Here is an 18,724-nt window from a genome sequence, read left to right on the forward strand (position 1 = left end):
TGCCACAAAAATGCTTTATGGAGCTGGCACCTGTGCTGCACCCTCCTTTAATATAAATTGATTTATTGAATCAAGCACAGAAGCCCTGCTACAGCAACCTCAGGCTATAGTCTCTAGAGAACCACCTAATAAAACAGCCCCAACTGACACTCCTCATTAGCTTTTCCACCGATCCCAAGGCAGTATTTAAAGTGACAGTGTCCCTCTTTTTGGCCTGAATTTATCTGCTGGCTAATGCCTGTGGGTCTAATTAGCTTAGCATTATTAGTCTTATTCAGATAAGCTGCATTTCCTAACAGCTTGATTCCAACTTGTAAGAAGTAATTGGAAGTCTGCAAACCCTGTGCTCTAACCTGCTTGATTGTGCCTTTTAGCCAAAATCATGTAATTTACAAAAAGTCATCCTTTCCCCTGTTTTTTTTTAATTGAGATTTTTTGTCTAGTGAAACATTCTATGCTTCTTCTGCTGAAAACCTGGCTGTATTGTTGTGTTTGAGACCTCAGCTGTATCCTTTGTACAATCGCCAGGGAGAGATCAAATTTTAATTTCATAATTACTTCACGAGAAAGCAACCTTTTCCCCAGTCGTGCCTGGTATTAATTTCCTTCCAGCAACTTACATTTTCATAATTTAATGATTATGGGGCACCTTTGCAGCACTGAGCCGTTCTGGAGGGGAGAGAGAGGATATAATTTTTGCAGCAGAAACCATCGTCGGCAGTCACCTGCCCGGCTTTCTGTGTGTGTGCTTTTGTCTGTCGCTGCAAGGCAGCGGGGAGCGGGAGGGGACGTGCCTCCTTGGTGCACACAGCTAGAGCAGCTTGCTGGGCTGTGCCTGGCTGTCTGGGGCACAGCTCTGCAATGATGAATGGCTGTTTGCAATGTGCATGTTATGCATCTTTTCAGGATCTGCGGCCCTCACTGCAGGAGCAGCAGGAGGTGAGAGCTGACCTGCTGTGTACAGCACGTCTCCTGACGGTGATGAATGGCTCTTTCCCCCAAGTGTGCACATGCCACAGCAGCTGAGCCAGAGTCTTTGGGGCAGGAGAAAGCAAAAACAGGAAAGTAATACTGCTGCAACAAAAGAGAAAGCTTAAGGCTGGAGTAAAGCTCTGTGTAAATGGCCTCTCTGGGGCCAAATGAGAGTTATAAGAATGAGGTTGGTCTGAGTCATGTTCTGCAAGAGCATCTCCTTCTGTGCATCTAAGACCTGTCCCTGCATGGCTGTACATCTCCACTTGGGCTTTGCCTTGGTGTGGAATTGGGTGCTGCGTATGCAAGGGCAAAAAAAAGAATCCCAGTCTGTTTTGTCAGAAGGAAACTAAACTGGAATGACATAATCTTCCAATCTGAATATCCAAGCAAAAACATCCCTTCTTCTTGATAAGGTGAAGTCTCTTTCCACACTTGTGCTCTCTGGCTTCCCCATCTGCACAAATTTGACATAACCTCAGCTGGGTCCATAGAAGTTCTCTTTCTTTCCCTTGTTACCAAAGATTGATTTATGGCTCTGCTTCTGGCTGAGAGGAAGCCCCTTGCTGCTTGGAGGAGTTTCCAACACTGTTGTGGAATGGTGAGGTCTCTGCTTGCTGTGTCTCAATGCCTCCTCCATCCTGCACTGCAGAGATCTTTCCCAGAAGAATTTACTTTGCGATTCTTCCTCAACCTCAATCTCCTTTGCCTCCAGAGGATCCCAGCTAACAAGTATGGAGCAGGCACTTGAGTTTAACATGCAGCCTTTCTCCCATCTGCCTCACAACAACCTTTTAACAAATACAGCAAAATACCAATTTACAAATAGTTTTTCTGTCCATCACAGTGCACTGCAGTGCACTCAGCTCACAGAGTGTTAACAGACCACTTCCCTTACCCCTCCATCTCCAGAGTAAATTGCTGACAAACCTTCCTGTTTGTCTTTTAAGAGTAGAAGAAATTAAATAAATTTTAATAAGTGCTCAAGGCAGCAAGTTCACTGGGGGCAAAAAAGAAAAGCTTGGCCTGCTGAGGCTGTTGCAGAAGGTGAACCTGTTTGATGTGCAGCTGCAGTATCTGAGCACAGGTTTTGTCACTCAGTAGTGAAAGCTCAACAGGTCACAAGTAGTGAATGAAAGTGATTGCTATACTCTTTCTCTGTCCCTCCCAGCTTCTCCTTTTAAATACCTTCATTACATTTTCTTCCTGATTTATCTTTTTTTGGGCAAGGACCTCTCTAAATGCTTGAGATGATTGACAGTCCTGTCCCTGACTTTTCCTCTAACATTTTCTTTAATGCTCCAATAGAGGTTAATGGACTAAAAAGTCAGCCACACTCCAGAAAGTGCCTGAAAAATTTCTGGTGCATGTCTTTAAACTGGGCTGGCCAAAATGGATTGTTTGCTTTGCTTAGGAATTACTTCCACAGGAATATGTGGTGCTGGAGCTCTCTGAAGTGCAGACTTCGTCTTGGGACTGTACACAGCAGTGAAGGCTCCCTCGAAGTCCAAGGCTCATGTATTAGTCTGATTAGACCAAGCCAGAGATCATAGATGTGTACAAGTCATGCTGAGAGAATTTATTTTTTTTTAATTTGTAGATTGGTAGACAGAACTGGGATTTTCAAAATGAAGCATTATTTCAGGTTCATAAGAAGGTGTTTCTGAATTTTCTGTGAATAATGAGTGTTTTAAAACTTGTATGTTTTCCTCTTTACTTGAAAGAAGGCCTGTGAGAGTATCTTGGTTAAGGTAGATCTTTCCCTAAAAACTGTTTTGTGCCCATATGCATGTGCATCAGTCTTTCATTTGGCTTTGCCATCATCTTTTCTCTTAACAAACATTGCTATAGTTTGTGTCCCTTAATTATCTTTGTTTATTGTAATTTCATTTCATTAAACTATGTGTCTGACAAGCAATAGGGGAAAAATACTGAGACACTGAACGTTAGCGCTAACCTGTCTAGAGGGTACTTAGTATCAGACAGGGCTGTCTGGACTTAGAGATCCTGACTCTGCAGAAGCACCAGTGTAAGGACATTTTTTAAGATTATGGCTGAGTTGAGACATAAATGGTACAATTTTCAGTGGCTCTGTGCCTAACCTGTACTACACATCTTTTCTTCTTGATAGTAAGCATGCACTTACACTGGTTAGATGCCTGTAGTTCAACAGACAGTACAGATGAACAGTTCTTTTTGGACTGGTGGTTTAAGCTCTGTTGCCCAAAGGGTGAGCTCCATTACACTGATTACTTGTATGGGAGGGGAAAAGAAAGAAAGAGTTTCTATCAAGTTTTGTGTTGCTTAAAGATTAAAACATGATTTTCTGTTGGTATGACTAAAGAAAGTTGAGCTTGAGAAGGAGGTTGTTTGGATAGCTGGAGTAGTTGGGTTGTGAGTTGGGTTCTTTTGGGTGAGGGGGAGAGTTGGGGCAGGTGGAAGGTGTATGGATGGCCCTAGGTTTGGTGGTTTTTAGAGTGGTAGCAAATCAGTGCTAGAAATGCACAAAATCTACAAACCTATTTCAGAGATGCCTTTAGCCTTGTACTCAGTGTGAACTAGGACTTTATGAAGCGGTAGTACTTTCTCTTGGTTGTTTGCCACAAGTAGGTGTATTCTATGCTTCAAGCTAAAGCCCTTTGATGATTATTTTCTTTGCTATTCCTTAGGTTTAATTCTCAGTTTACTATTAGGTGTCACAAGCAGAGATGTGAAGCACAAACTTTCTAAAGCCAAGTTCCATGAAAAAGCAGAGCACAGAGTCTGGATTCCCCTGTTGTGCACAGAACTGAACCTTCCAGGTCAGGGTGGGTTGTGTTTTCAACACCATCTGTTGTGCCTGGGGATGCCAATGCAATACTTTTTGTGACCAGTAACCTTACACAGTTTGCCACAAAGGAAAATGGAATGTGGATTTTGGTTTTAGTCATCAACTTCTACTCTTACGTGAATTTGTATGTGCTTTCAGAGGGCCAGTTTTAAGAACAACTTATATGGCAGGAGAACTCATAACACATGTAAGACATTATTTAGGATTATGGCTCTGAAATTTGCATATGGGAGATAAATGGTTTTTCAAGTTCTGACTCAGAAATATACAGGTAACTTTGATAATCTTTTATTTCTAGAGTGTAAAAGCACTAATCACCCCAGCACTATAAGAAACTTCTGTGGATTGTGTTGTGCATTTAGCAGCTCCTGGTTATTTTTTCACCGTGCACTTAGAGCAGATTCCAGTTAGCATATGAGTAACATCATGTCAGTCCTAGTTCTTTTGTTCTGACATCTCTTTTGGCTCCTGGTGCGATTTGGCCCGGTTTTCCAAAATGTTGATCCTGAGTCCAAATGTAACTTTGTGGGTGGTACATATGTCAAGGCCTAGTTCAGTATTTTTGGACAGCAGTAGCATTTCATAATTCTTTTGAAATGAAAAGAAGAAACAAAGTTAACTGAAAAAAATGCAGCTAGATCTAGCTGGGCACGAGCTTGCCTTTTCTACTCCCCACTGCTCCTCCTGTTTTTCCATTTGGAAAAATAGAGGCTTACGTGGCAGAAGCACTTAACAGGCTTTAGGCTCATTCAGAGCTGGAAGCAATAGCATTGCCTTGTCTTTATAACCTTTCTTGTCATGCCCTGGTGACCACCAAAACCTCCTGGGATGTGGACAAGGAAGATAGAGAGAGGGAGAGGGGAGGGTTGCAACACTGTGTTGTTAAAGCAGTGTGCTGGGCTGAATTACACAGAGGGCTGAATAAGGCCGTGCTGGCACTAAAAGAGCCAAACCACCCCCTCAGGTTCTCTGTGTATCTGTGTTTGATATACCTACTGCTGTATTATATCTTTTACATACAGTAAACAACAATATAAATGCAACTTTATTACATAAAATCAAGAGAAATAGTCCAGAAGGTTGTATTGTAGCCTATGTGAAATAAACCCACATACAAAATGAAGGAGGTTTCACAGGGCAGAAATGAAAATCAACTTCATACCTTCTTTTTGTCTCCCCAGTGCAGTTGCTGAGTTGTTAGCTGAAAAGCTGTGCTTCATGCTTCTCTTGCAGCAAACCACACATAGACTATTATTAATTCTGTTTCTCTGGTAATGCAGGAGATAGATACTTTTCTAGAGTGGCCCAGGTTGCTTTTCAGTGTGTCTCTGCTACCTCTGCTGCTGTGATTGCAGTTCTGAGCATTGTTTTTTACGTGATGGCAATTTTTCAGGCAATAGCAACATCAACAGAAAAAGCACATTTGAGATGAGTTTGACACCCAAGTTCTAAGCCCAAGAGGTGACAGGCTATGAGTAACCACAAAATAAATCACTGTAGCTCTCTGGGCCTCCCTCACTTAGTTGCACAGCTTCAGGAGGTCACAGGCTGGCCAGCTGCTCTCCCTAATCTGCTGATGGAACAAGTTGGCTGCAGCCCTTGGAACACAGCCTCCCCCAGTGTCCTTACACTGAGGTGTCACAGTTGAAGGCCTGAGGGACAGTGGTTTTTTAATGGTTCCCTGAAAGAACCTGCACTCAGCAGTGGGGAGCATTCTTTTGAAGGACACTGGCCTAAATGATACTTTTTTCCTTTCTTCCTAAAGCACAGTCAGTGTGAGGTGTTGTGCAGGAGAATATAAGGAGGAAGAGGAGAGAGGGGAAAAAGCTTGGTCCCTGCTTTTGTCAGCTTACAGGGCAGTGTAAAGTGAGGGCTTTGGTCTTAAATAGTTGTGGTCACCTTGCAGATAGTATAGTCTGTGTGTAAAGAATGGGCTTGTTTGTTCTTTTTAAGAGGGGGCTGCAAGTAGTTAAGCCACATCACCTTAGTTTTGTCTGCTTTTTTAACAAATATGTACAACAATGTGAACATCCAGTAGGAATGGTTCTCTTGTCAGGCTTGTGGCTTGATTAGTCATTTGACTGATGCCCACAATGGGCTCACCTGATACCCCTTTTCTTGGTGGCAGAGCACAGCTGGCTCTATGCAAGGCATAGTTCAGATTCCTCAATGATGTTTTCCCAGGTCTTCCAGTACTGTAGGTCCAGTTGGAAGCTTTGAAACATGCTCATGAGAAGTCAGAAACAGTAAATTTTTTGTTCTACATTCAAACCAGGATATCCAACTTAGTGAGTGGGGCAGAGATATTTGTTGGGAATAAAGGAAAGAACAAGAGCAAAATCCATGACCAACTCCTCCTTCCCAACCGAGTGATGTTCCAGGTTTTAAACATCAGGGAAATATTATCATGTTGGCTACTTATAGTAATTTGAGCCTCTTTGTTTGGTTTAAGAGATAATTTATTTGCCCTGCCCAGTGCAGAATTCCATTTGAATGCCTTCACTGTATTGTGTCTTAGAGAGATGGCCAAATATTATGGTTGTATTTTCTAAGATATTCTTGACTACATGAAGGACCCACCACTGTATTTTGCAAACCTCACCTAGTTTCATTTTGGGATTTTATATATAGTAATATTTTTTAGTATGTGAGGGGAGCCCTCCACTACTGTTTCTTCTATGAATTTTGATGGCTTTTCTCTTTCTTCTTGGTCCTTCCTCACCTCCAGAACTCTAATATGATCCCTTTCTGTGATTACTGGGAAATTTAATGGTGGGGCTTAAATGTCTCTGCAATTCTCCGGAAGTCTGAGTCTTGCCTGGGTGATGCAGCATGTACAGCACCATTTATTGATCCCAGGCCTGTCCCATATTTTGGTGAAGCAGGGGGCAGTTTGATTACAATATATGATTTCACCCTTAATTTTCAATTTCCTGCTGGTTTACATGGGAGCCTTAACGTTGCATAAACACGATCCCATGTGACTCCCTGGAGCTCAGGCAGCCATCCTGGAGAGCTACAGCAGGGGTTGGCAGTGGCTGGCAGGGGATCTGCCCAGCTCCTTCCCTGCCCCTCTGGTTTGTGTACCCGGGGTGCTTTTGGTGTCACCCTGAGGGCTTTGGGCTTGGATGGGCCAGGAGGGAAGCACAACATGCAGGGAAGGGCTGAGGAGGGATGACACTGTGGTATGAAGGGAAGCATGCCTCTCTGGGGCAGTGCACCTTAGCCAAAAAGCTGCAGCATCTGAGCTCAAGCATGTATCATGCAAACCACAGGACTCTACAGCTTATAAGAATGACTGTCATCTTCTGTTGGTTTGTTTTTTATTTCTCACTGGCAAAATTGCTAACCTTCTCACCTCATCAGTGTCAGCAGCTGGATATGTAAAAGGTAGAGTACACAGGCATGCGGTAAACAGAATCAGAGCATGAGCATTTACTTCTCTTGTCCATGGGAAAGCTGCTGTGAAATGTGAAACCTCTGACAACCTTGACTGTTGCAGTCAAGGTCAAATGAGCACTAAATATCCTAAGACTTCAGCACGTGAAGCTTGTCTTGGTTTCTGTGGTCCTGGAGGGTGAGAACAGGATCAGACAGCTGTTTAACGCCATGTGTACATGTCCTGTCATTGCTCGCGTTTCACATTAACAGTGCCAATCTAGGCATTGGTTAGTTTCTTGGGTTTGGAGTTGGTTTTGTTTGGGTTTTTTATTTGATTGGATTTGGGGTTTTTTATGACATTGTGTTATGGTATAGCTGGTACAATATCCAACAATACCTTACCTGATTAGGATGTTATTCCAGTTCACCTCTTTCTTTGCAATCAATAGGAGCAGCCTGGCATGTTAGATATATTCTTATCTTCACTTTTCCTTTTAGCGAAATGGATAACTATTTACAGAAAACCTTCCTGCAGAAAAAGAAATTTACATCTTGGTTCAAAGACAGAGTCCCTTGGAAAAATAATGATTTTTTTTTCTCCCCCCATTTTTGAAATCACAGCTGCTTGTTTCAGGGCACTGGGTCACTAACTGACTACAAGCTTCATAAATGTTGTTTGTTCTCCCCCCACAGGGCATACAAAACCATTGAAGAAGATGACTTGAAGTTTCCCCTTATATATGGAGAAGGCAAGAAGGTGGGCACATTTGCTTTCCTCAGACCAAAGGAAGAAGGAATTCTGTGCTGTTTACCATTCAGTTTAGCCCATGGCAGTCCAATGTTTTCCACTCAGTATCTCTTTATTTTATCGTTTTGACAGCTTGAAAGAATATCTTGGTTCTGTCATAAATCAGTCTCATGTCTGGGGGGTGGTGGGGAGAGCTCAACATAGTAATAACCATTTTACAGCAGTCATTTGTTGTTTAGTTTGCTTTTGTTTTTCTTTCATTGTAAATAGGCTACAATGAGAGTGTCGTAAGTAATTGACTTTAAATGTTCCTGTTTCATTGTAAAATATAGTTAGAACAAAGCAGGGAGATATTTAATAGTGCTCTGAGATGCAAAACTCTAATTTAGGAAGAGGAGGGATCAGGGCAGGATTTGTAAAGTATAACACCTTTGACACTAGCTGAAGAAGATAAGGTTATGTGAACTCACTGTTGAATTTTTCTGCCGTGTGAAGGCTGATAGTTGAAAGGGAGAAACACTGTTCTGTTTGTTATGCTTTGTTTTCAGCTCTGTGATTAAGAACAGTGAGATCATTAGTGTTGGTCCCAGCAAGCTTAGCTGGATGCAGCAGTAGGATCAATATAAGGATGCAGTGGTGTCAGTTTGCTGATATTGGTATGCTTGCTGTGTTTCTTAATAGTGCTCCTCTGCTGCATTGGGTTCTTATCTCAATGCAAAAATAGATGCTCTTCAAAATCTGTCCATGTTTCGAAGATTCAGACCTGCAGCTTATCTCTGAATTTCGTTAGGTTTATAATTATTTGCAAAATGTTTCATGCACATCTTTTTAATTTACTTTCTTTTGGCTCTGTGGAGCCAGGAGTCACTGAGGCGAAATGATTCTGAGTCAGTTGCGCACCGTTAGTGATGGTGAGCTCCCTTGCTCAGAAGCTGCTGTGGCTGAGCTTGAGTTTGGGGGAAGTGATCTGTAGAGCACAGAGAGCAGGGTTCCCTGGGAGGCTGAATGGCTGGTCAGTCTTTGGAGCAGATTTAATGAAGGAGAGCCCAGAACCTCTCGGGACACCACTCATGTCACAGAGGAAGGTGCTGGGGGAAGGAAGTGGCAGATGTGAGGGAACTGCAGACCTGCTGTAGAGTGACTCTCCCTAGAAGAGAGCACTGTGGTCAGTGCTGCTGTCACGTGTGTCTTCAGCAATTTAAGGTGCCTTTGGCACTTTTCCCTGGTAAAGGGAATGTACAACAATATGTCAATAGGAAAATACCACAGATTCATTATGTGAGTAGTTGAGCTCCTTGTCCTCTTTGTAAAACCTATACTAACAGTATAATTTGCTGAAGGAATGCTCTCACAGACTGGTGTGGACAGTGAGGTGACTGGGTTAGGTTTCTGTAGACCCAGTACCTTAGAGATGGTGAGTGGGATGTGGATGAAAACAAAGCTTAATAAGGAGGAAAATGGAGATGGCTTGAGTGTGAAAAGTTTGACGTTGTTTTGCTGTATTAAATCTAGCATTTCTGGGAGAGAAAAGGGAATTCATCCCTAACTGTAGCAGTTACAGAGTAGGAATATTATCTCATTCCTTATTGACACAGTCCACGTAACAAGATTTTATCCCACTGCTTTTCTTTATTTCCAGGCTCGGGTTATGGCAACAATTGGAGTGACTCGAGGACTGGGAGACCATGACCTGAAAGTGCACGACTCCAATATATACATCAAACCTTTTCTGTCCTCATCTCCTGAGGTAAAACAGCCAAGGTTCAACTATCTGATTTGTGAGAGGGAAATAAATTTACTTAGTGTGTTTATTTGTTCCTCTCAAATCATCCCTTCTGACTGTAATCCAGTCCAGGTAACATGGTGCCCTTTCCGAAAGTGCAGCATGATAGTAACATTGACATAGCAGGAGCTAAGTTCATAGCAGATTCTAAGTCCCCCAGCTGTGTGCTGATTGCTCCACATCCCTGTGCTATGGTTATCCCAAAGCCTTGCCATTCAGTATGACAGACACCCATCTCTCCCTCCACCTTCATGTGCTGCAGCTCCCATAAAGGCCTAGATCATGCTGCCTTCACAGAAGATGTAAATCCCTGTACTGCAGAAGGGATGTCTTCCACAGGAGTGTAGTATCCTGCTTTACACAGAGGATACCAGATCAACTCTTAAGCAGGAAAATGCCAAGAGTCATAGAAAGAGTACTTCATGCTTCCATCTGTATGCCCCTTAACCTTCAGTTCTTTTGATCGTTTTGTGCTAATACCAAATAATGACACTGTGCATTCCCAAGTGACGGTGTTATGAGGAGACTATGTGGTAGTTTGGGTTAGGAGTAGTTTTAAATGCCTCCTTCATTTTTTGAATGGCCTCATCACAAGCAATTCCACCCACTTTTTGACCACTGGAGACCTTGCAGTGAAGAATATCAAGCCTTCCAAAGGGATTGAAATTTATTTGTTAACAAGGAACATGGAAGCCTTGCTTTTTTTTCTCCCATTGTAACTGCATTCCTCCTGTTCCTACATCAAGGAACAGATGTCACATATTTTTCATAAAATATTAAGCAAGGGCAAACCATCTGATGACAGCACAAAAAGAGGCAGCTTTGCTTCCATGGCCCAAAAACTGTCCATTGTCAACTGGATTGCCAGAGTTTCAACCATACCCAGTATTTGACCTTGAATTTGTTGCTTGCTATAGCAGTATGAGAGAATGAAATCACACAAATAACATCATACTGCTAAGAAGGAACGAAATTATTAAATAAACCTTGCTTATAACATCTCCAAGACAAATTTGTCATGAATGTTTCAGGCTGCTCAAAGAATCACCAACAAAAGTATCAACAAAAGCAGGTTCAATATTAAAATGAAAGCACAACAAAGTTTGTTGGCCGGGTTCACTCTACTACTTACTAGATTGTTGGAGCACACAGAGAAAAAATTGGACTAAAATCTAAAACCAATCAAGTTGAAACTAAAGTTAGCCAAAATTATCTATGTGGAAGCTGGGGACAAAAAAACTTAAGGGTAAGAAAGAAGGATGAGGGAAAGGTTAAGGATAAAAAGGAATAAGGGAGACCCTCCTTTTGAGTCACAGAGTAGACCCCTTTGCCAAACTTTTCCCCAGGCTTGACCACCGGTTTAGGCCTAAAGGTTTTAACAACACTTAATCAATAGCTAAATTTAAACAATTTAACAGAAGATTCTATAGAATTTACTGTAAGCACAACAGTAACTTACTTATGGGCTTAACTTACAAATTTAACATATTTAAGAATTTAGCAGAGCAACATTCCTAGTACCTTTGTTGTGGTATATTCACTCTTATAGGTACAAAGACCTAAAAGAATATGTACACAGCCTGCTGTGGTCCAGGAGAGCTCAAAGGCTCTCACTTGGGCCCACTGTTTATAGGGTTGCACCAAAGTTGGTTTTAGCCATATTAATTTTCCATTCTGGCTGCAATTTGGGTGATAACTTTCTCTGAAAGTTTGATAACTTTGTTAGGATGTTGTGCCATTTGGGTTGTTATCCAGGTAAGAATAGGTTTCCAAGGCTGTTTGAAAAATGCCAGGAGCTCATTACACAGCACAAGTTCCTGGGAGCAGACAGTGTTTCTGATAAGTTGAGAGAAGCTCAGCCTAGGTGCTGTTCATCAAGGCCAAGGCCTGACAGCATTTCTGAGATCATAGTCTAGCCTGAGGAGAGGCAGGGAGGAAGGATGCACCACCACAATCCACCCCACAACTAAAGGAGATCTGGCTTACTCCACAGAGTGGCGGTGTGGTCCCCTCTCGCCTCCAGGCCTATAAACAGAGATATAAAATTTATGTATGTTTATATTTATTATATATAAATTATATGTAAAATTCCAATTATAAAAATAAAAATTTTAAAAGTGCTGAGAGAACCCAGCCCTGAAGAAAAGAGGGCGATCTACAGACAGCCCCTTCTTCATGTTTCCTTGCTATCAATTGTGTACTTTCCCCTCTGAATGTGTGGTGTCCCTCACTTGAGACCTGCTCCTGTTCTCCTCAGCCAGGCAGGCAGGAGCTCTGCCCTCCTCACTGTGATAGATCTAATGCCAGAAAAATGATGCAATTCCACCTATTTATTTCTCTTTCTGGCTTGCTGAGACTCAGTGTTTCTGGGGTACGTAATGGCTGCAACACAGCATCCCAGCAATATCATCTCTGCCAATTGCTGCCGCAGTGTTTGTGCGTGTCTATAAACCAAAGCTTCTCATGGGCTTTTCCGATTTGTGGGGAATGTGTCTGTACATGTTCAAATTCTGGAATGTGGCATCCAGTTCGTATGCTAGCCACGTTTCAGGATCTCTTAACTGCTTTGCAAAAGGGGAGCAAAATTGGCTTTGTTTCCACATCCTCTTCACAGCTAAATTCAGCAGAAATGTATGAGGGCAGGAGGAGGAAAGACAGAGCACCAGCCACCTTAATTTAGAGATATTGGCAAAAAACCCCTGAGTATTATTAGGAAGTAGCATATGCTCCAACTTGCTTTCTATTGCATCTCCTCCTCTTAATCATCTCTTGCCTCTCTTCCCAGAGAGAGCTGCAGTGCTTTAACTCCTCATGTTTTCCCCTGACTTGTTCTGCCAAACATGGGCAGCGCACCTTGCTCAGAAACCGGCATTAAGAAACAACATCTTTATTCTGCCATCTGGGAGGCTTGGCATTTGGAAGCAAAGGCAGTGGTGTCAGGCAGCAGTCATATTTGGTCCCTGTGCAGCACTGGATTCTGAATTGTTTATACAGAGGTAGGGAAGCACAGTGTGTGGTTTCCAGACCTGGAAAAGGGGAGGCACAGGAAATTAAGGCACAGAGTGAGTCGTGACAGAGGGAAGATCCAAGTCCTCTGGCTCCCATTTCTGTGCCATAATTGTAGTGTTCTTTCTCGAGTAAGGGGCAGTGTGGTGAGTTTTCTGAACATTTTATTTCCAGCGTGACAAAGTTCTGGTATGCCATATCCACCAAAATTTAGCTCAAGGAAAGGTAAACATCCCTGACACTACATCCAGAAATAGGCATATAATAGTAATTTGAGGGTGGTGTGAAATGATACTTTGACAGAGTGCCAGGCTATGGGAGGAAAAGTCATGCAGCCAAGACTGACAAATGTAATCAGTATTCACTGGCTCAGCTGTTATGAGACCAGATTTGGAGGACTTCTGCAGGTTGGTGAGCTCTAGAGATTTGCACCTTTTATAATGAACTGGAGTAGCACAAAGCAGGCAAGCCATGGCTGAGGCTCTCTGGCATGGAATTAAATATTTATTTTTCATAATGGAACAGTTAATTTGAAAGCTTTCAGCAGGAAGTTCTGCTTTTCAAAACTTAGAGCTGCCTTGTTGCAGATGAAAGGCAGAATTTTATCCTGAAATTTTTTGAATGGCATCTCAGCTATTTGGTGGGGAAAGATGTGGCTCTGATGGCAGCATTTGGCCCTTGCCAGCAAGGAACCCAAAGCCAGCCATCAGAGTAAGTGATAAGAAGGTAATGAAGAAAAATTTTTGTTATTCCAGTGTTCATAAAATTTTTCTGACAACTCCACAAATATGTCCAAGGAGACCATTTTAGATTCATATCTGCCTTTTGGAGAAATCCTCAGGAATTACACCATCCCAATAAACAAATAAAGCAAATACATAAAGAAGCACAGTATAATCAAAGGGAGTCAAAGTGGCTTCAGGAAGCAAACATCACACTTGAGTGGCTTCAGGTTCTTGAGGTTATGTTGACAAGAGAATTAAAATAATAATAATAATAAAAAATACGGTTGATGCTCTTGCATGAGAGCACTTTGATTCCTCAGAACATTTGAGAAACTGCTGTGCATCACGGGTTATTAATATAAAAGATATGAAGCTACAGACAAAGTGGAAAGTTGGCACAGTCTACTGGAAATAGGCTAACAGGCAGGAAAGAAAGGGTGGCAGTAAAAAGCTAAAAGGAGATTAATTGGTGAATGCTGCAGGGAGCAGTGTTGGGACCCACTTTTTATTATTTACATATAAATTACATGGAGAGTGGTATTGAAAGATCTCATCATTTGCCAGGAAAGCTGCACTGGATAGCACTGTGCATAAAAGGGAGGATACAATTAAGAAAGGGCTTAATTTATTGAAGTAGCTGGGTTGATCAATAGTGCAGGGAGTGAATGCAGGCTGTTGTTCAGCTGGAATTCCCTGAGGCCAGCTGCTGAGGAGCACCTCAGGTGGCTGCAGGCTCACATGTCGCTGTTGTGAGCGGTTTTCCAGCCGCAGGGACGCGCCTTGGCTGCCTCTTAAAAACAAACGTGGCCAGCAAGGCACAGCGCCTTCGCAGGGCTGCCATGCTCCTTCGCAGCAGCCAAAGGCTGGGTTTGTCTGGTGGGTGGATCTGTTTGAAATGTAAATAAAAACCAGCCCACCTGTTTGTTCATTGCTTGCCCAGAGCAGTTTTCTCAGTGCTCTTGACTGCATGTAGGTAATATATAATATGAGAAACAAGTACCTGGATTGAAGAAGGACGTTATTTGACAAACTGCATAATGCACGTTCAGAAAGATGTGTATGACTATGGGCTCTGGTGGTGTGTATCCACTGTTACCTGTCAGCAGATCTGTAAGTACTAGTCAGGTTAGGTAGTATTATTCTATCTGTAGGATATAAGGGTAACCCTTATATTGCTGTGGCTTGATGGTTGGCTGTGCTGCTGAGGTTCTTCTGCTTGTTCCTTACAGTTTTTACATTTTCTGGTTGCTGCTGTCAGGTTCAGCTAGTTAACAGGTCAGCTACTTTACATCAATAAGACATCAGCAGATGGGAGAAGTATGGTGACCAAACTTGGCTTCTTCCAGAGCTGCCCTGATATTCCAGAGAGATTAATTTAAATGAGTGAGAAACTCATTCTTCACACAAAAGGGATTGGTAGGCTGGAGGGAGTTGCTGAGAGGGCTCTCAGGACATCATGGGAGGCCAAGGACACAAATTCTGTTCTGCAGCAATGTCTGGCTGCAGAAGCAGCAATTCACAAGGAAAAGAATATAAAGATTCAAGATAGCATTGTTAGGAAATTTGTTAAGGGTGCTGCACTGGGTGGAAAATGACTGCCAGTCATTTTCCAGCCAGCTGTCACCTGAAGGAGCAGGATTCTGCAATGCTGCTTTACAGTATGAACAGCTTTGCACAAACTTGTGTCACAGACAGAACTCTCCTTAAACCTCACTCTTTACTTCTCTGAAATACAGCTACAGGAAGGAGGCAGTCATTGGGAATGTTTACTTTGGAATCTAAAAAAATTAAATAGTAATTTTCATTGCAATCATTGAACTGCTTTTGTTCATGTAAGATTTAAAGGGCTGTGAGTTCATTCCTGTTGCAGGCACTTGGGTAATTCCCTGGATGTCTCCTCATACTTCAAAACTGTGGCATATCATACTCTGTCACCTTTTTTGTACAGTGTGGAGTGTGCTGTGGGTGCTGCACAGCGTGGGATGTGTGTGGAGTGGGTGTTCAGTGAGCCCTGCTGGGCTGAGCTTCCATTCCACGTGCTCTGGTGGTGCTGCCCAGCCTGTGTGCCTCCAGGAGCTCTGCTGGCACACTGCTCCAAGCCAGCTGAAGGCACTGGGTGCTACTGCAAGAGACCCTCACTGACCCAAGAAAGAACTAGAACAAAGGTGCTGGCAGAAGAATGAAGGGTTAGGAGCTGGTTACTTTCTGCACCTGGACAAGGCAGTCTGTGAACATAACCTGACCCTGCAATAGACTGGACAGCTCTTAACTTTTTTGTCAGCAACATATTAGGGGAACCTACAACTGTATTTAAGAAATCCAAGGCAAGACACAAAGAAAGGACTTAAGGTAACTGGAAGGCAGATAAAACTGCATTTCATTGAATGTTTTGTTGCATGCCCTACTGGTCCTTATATGCAACAATTTTACATCAGTTGCCCCAAGCTTGTCCCCTGTAACCTTGGTACTCTCTTTTCCTTAGCCTGGGGACTAGCCAAACACCTCACTGTCCTCTGTGTCTTTTCTGACATCTAGTTTCTTCTCAACATATGCCTTTCTGCTGGAGGTGCCCACTTCACAAAGCTTGTCCTTTTGGAAAGTACCCTACCTTCTTCCTAGATTACACAATAAATCAGTGAATGCATTTTTTTTTCTTGTTCCCCTAAAACAAAACATGTTCTTGATAAAATGGTCTCTTCTTGATGTTGCTCATGGACTGGCTGCAGGGAGCTTTGAAAAGTTTCTCATCCATCCCAGTGCCACTCCTCAGTCAGACAAAATGGTTGATTTCAGGAGGATTCCAATCAGTGATGCATGGTTTTGCTTTCCACCTTCTTCCCCACCGAAGCTGCAAAAATGGATCCTGTGATGTAATGTGTTTTTTGCCTCGGTTGGGATGTGCTTTTCCCAGCACAGATGTTTGAAGCTTGGTTAGCCCTACCAGGGGCCTGGTGCTGAGTGATCCCTGAGCATTAGCTGTGATGCTTTCTCAAGTATTTGCTGGTCCCCAAGAGATCTGACCAGGACATGTGCTGTATATTGATGGTTGTGTTGGCCAACTCAGCCTCCACACCCCAGTGATTTCTGAGTTGCAACTGTGGGCTGTTAAGGCTGAAATAAATTCTGAAATAAATTCCCTGAGAGACAGGGACTATGACAGCTACTGATTTCTGTACAATAAGCTTGAGATGAGAGCTGTGCTGCATATAGGGGTCTTTTCTATATTCCCACTCAAGTCTGAATAAGCAGATATGCTCTAATGAAGAGAGTATCTTGCCTTGAATTTAATCCTCTCCAAAGTCCTTATTCAGCTGCTACCTTAGATAATGAAGTGAAGGTTACATTTTACAAATGACCTTCTTGTGCTTTAGAGTGAAAGGTGAACTGGTAAGGATTAGCAGTCAGATCCAGGTGATTTTTTAATTATTTTTTTTCTGTGGTACTGGTTGAAGTCCCATAAAAGCGTGATTACATTAAAAGGTCCAGGCATTTTATATGCATTGCCTGCTCCATGGCTCCTAAGGGGAGAGTGCACCATGAGGGAGAATAAAACAGCTCATATTTTCTTATGCCCAGTGCTTGTCCTGACTAACTGCTGTTAGTGGAGTCCAGGGCTGGAGCAGGGTGCATGATGAGGTGCACCATTTCTGAATTTCAGTATAGGTGATCCTTCCCTCCTGTCTGCCTTACTGTGGTTGTTACAGTTCTTTCAAACTGTGGTTGTTGCTGTGGTAATTAAAATGCTCTGTGGGTGCTTCCTAATGGCTCCCCATCACAACCTGGGAATTGCAGGCATTTCTCAGCTGGAGTAGAGCATGTGCAGGAAGGGGAGTTACACCAAGCTAAAGGCTTGTTTTAAAACACTTTCTATGACCTTTGCTTGCATTCTGGCTCAGCTGATGGCCCTGCAGCAACCCCCACTGTGACTGCCTCCACCACTCTCAGCCTCTCTGGGAAGAGGATGGTGGAAGTTGTTTTAAAAGGCAGGGTGTGAAGAGGTGCCAGCAGTGATCAGCCTGACTAGGGTTGCAGACAGACAAATTGAAGTCAGCGGGTATTTTTAATAGTGCAAATAAGCTTCACTTTTGTGCAGATCCTGAATCGGTCTGTAGCTGCTGAAATCCTTACAGATACATGTGACTGAGCAGTTTTTCTGCATTTCATGGAACCACTCACTTGCTCAGGCCAAATTCGAGTGCAGCAGCTGCCTCAGGTTTAGAAAAGGGAATGCAATGCCGGCTGTCACACAGGCATTTCCAAACATGCAATCTGGCAGGCTTAAATGGATCAGGACAAATAGTGAAAACAATTATTTGTGAATATTTTATTAGAAAATATCAAAAATTCATCAAATAAATTATTCAGCTTCCATATGACTAGTCCTGCCAATGATAGGGAGGAGCCGCATGCACTGAAGCCAGGCTGCCGGGTGGGGGAGGCTTCAAGTGCTTCTGGCATCAGACAGCAGAGAGCCTTAGAGCCTGGTTTGGAACACTTGATCCATCCCGTCTGGGTTAGCACCTGAGCCATGCTGAGCTGCAGCAGGGAGGGCTGCACTGAGACAGGCTCCACCAGTGCCATGGGAGGTTATGTCAGTGCCCTGGCTGCACCTGATAAACTCACAGCCAAACTCAGCAATGTTTCACAAACAGGTCTGACAATCGCCTCCTTCATGAATGTGCCTTGGGTTTTTTCTTTTAGGTGCGAGTCTATGACCTCCTGCAGTATGAGCATGGGCCAGATGATGTCCTGATCCTAGCTACTGACGGACTCTGGGATGTGCTGTTAAATGAAGAAGTGGCAGAAGCTGTCACTAACTTTCTACCGAACTGTGACCCTGATGATCCCCACAGGTTCGTGCTCATCCTCCATTTTCTAGCTTCTCCATAGAAGAGCACTTTCTTGTAAGATGTTTTCGTAGAAAGTATGATATGAATAACATTTGGGAAATATGCAACACTTACAAGAAGACATTTTATAGATTGGATGGAGCCTCTACAGCAAATGTGAGCAGCTGGAGCAGGGGCCCTATTATAACTCAGAAACGCCTGCCTTCAAAGGAGTAGGTGTGGGATCACAATACCCTACATACAGAATGGGATCCACTTTGTTTGCTATATGAGGTCCTGTGAAAACTGTAGGAGGCTGGGGTCTTGGAAGAACATGGCAACAAGTCTCTCACCTGGACAATCCCGTAACACTAAAGATTGTTTTTCAGAAGGAGGACATCCTCAACATCTCCCTCTCTCTCACTGTATATGTACATAAATACTGCACAC

General features: G+C 43.0%; 1 protein-coding gene across 1 annotated transcript in view; it reads left to right on the plus strand.

Moving 5' to 3' along the window:
* Positions 1 to 18,724, plus strand: part of PPM1H (protein phosphatase, Mg2+/Mn2+ dependent 1H) — a 131,414-nt gene that overhangs the window by 101,680 nt on the left and 11,010 nt on the right. The window contains exons 7-9 of the mRNA XM_071423520.1: positions 7,877 to 7,940; positions 9,571 to 9,678; positions 18,147 to 18,298. Coding sequence (XP_071279621.1) covers positions 7,877 to 7,940; positions 9,571 to 9,678; positions 18,147 to 18,298 — 324 coding nt within the window. The remainder of the gene's footprint in view (positions 1 to 7,876; positions 7,941 to 9,570; positions 9,679 to 18,146; positions 18,299 to 18,724) is intronic.

This window comes from Agelaius tricolor, unplaced genomic scaffold (genome assembly GCF_023055355.1).
Source record: "Agelaius tricolor isolate 1412-34295 unplaced genomic scaffold, bAgeTri1.0.p SCAF_3, whole genome shotgun sequence".
Classification (NCBI taxonomy): domain Eukaryota; kingdom Metazoa; phylum Chordata; class Aves; order Passeriformes; family Icteridae; genus Agelaius; species Agelaius tricolor.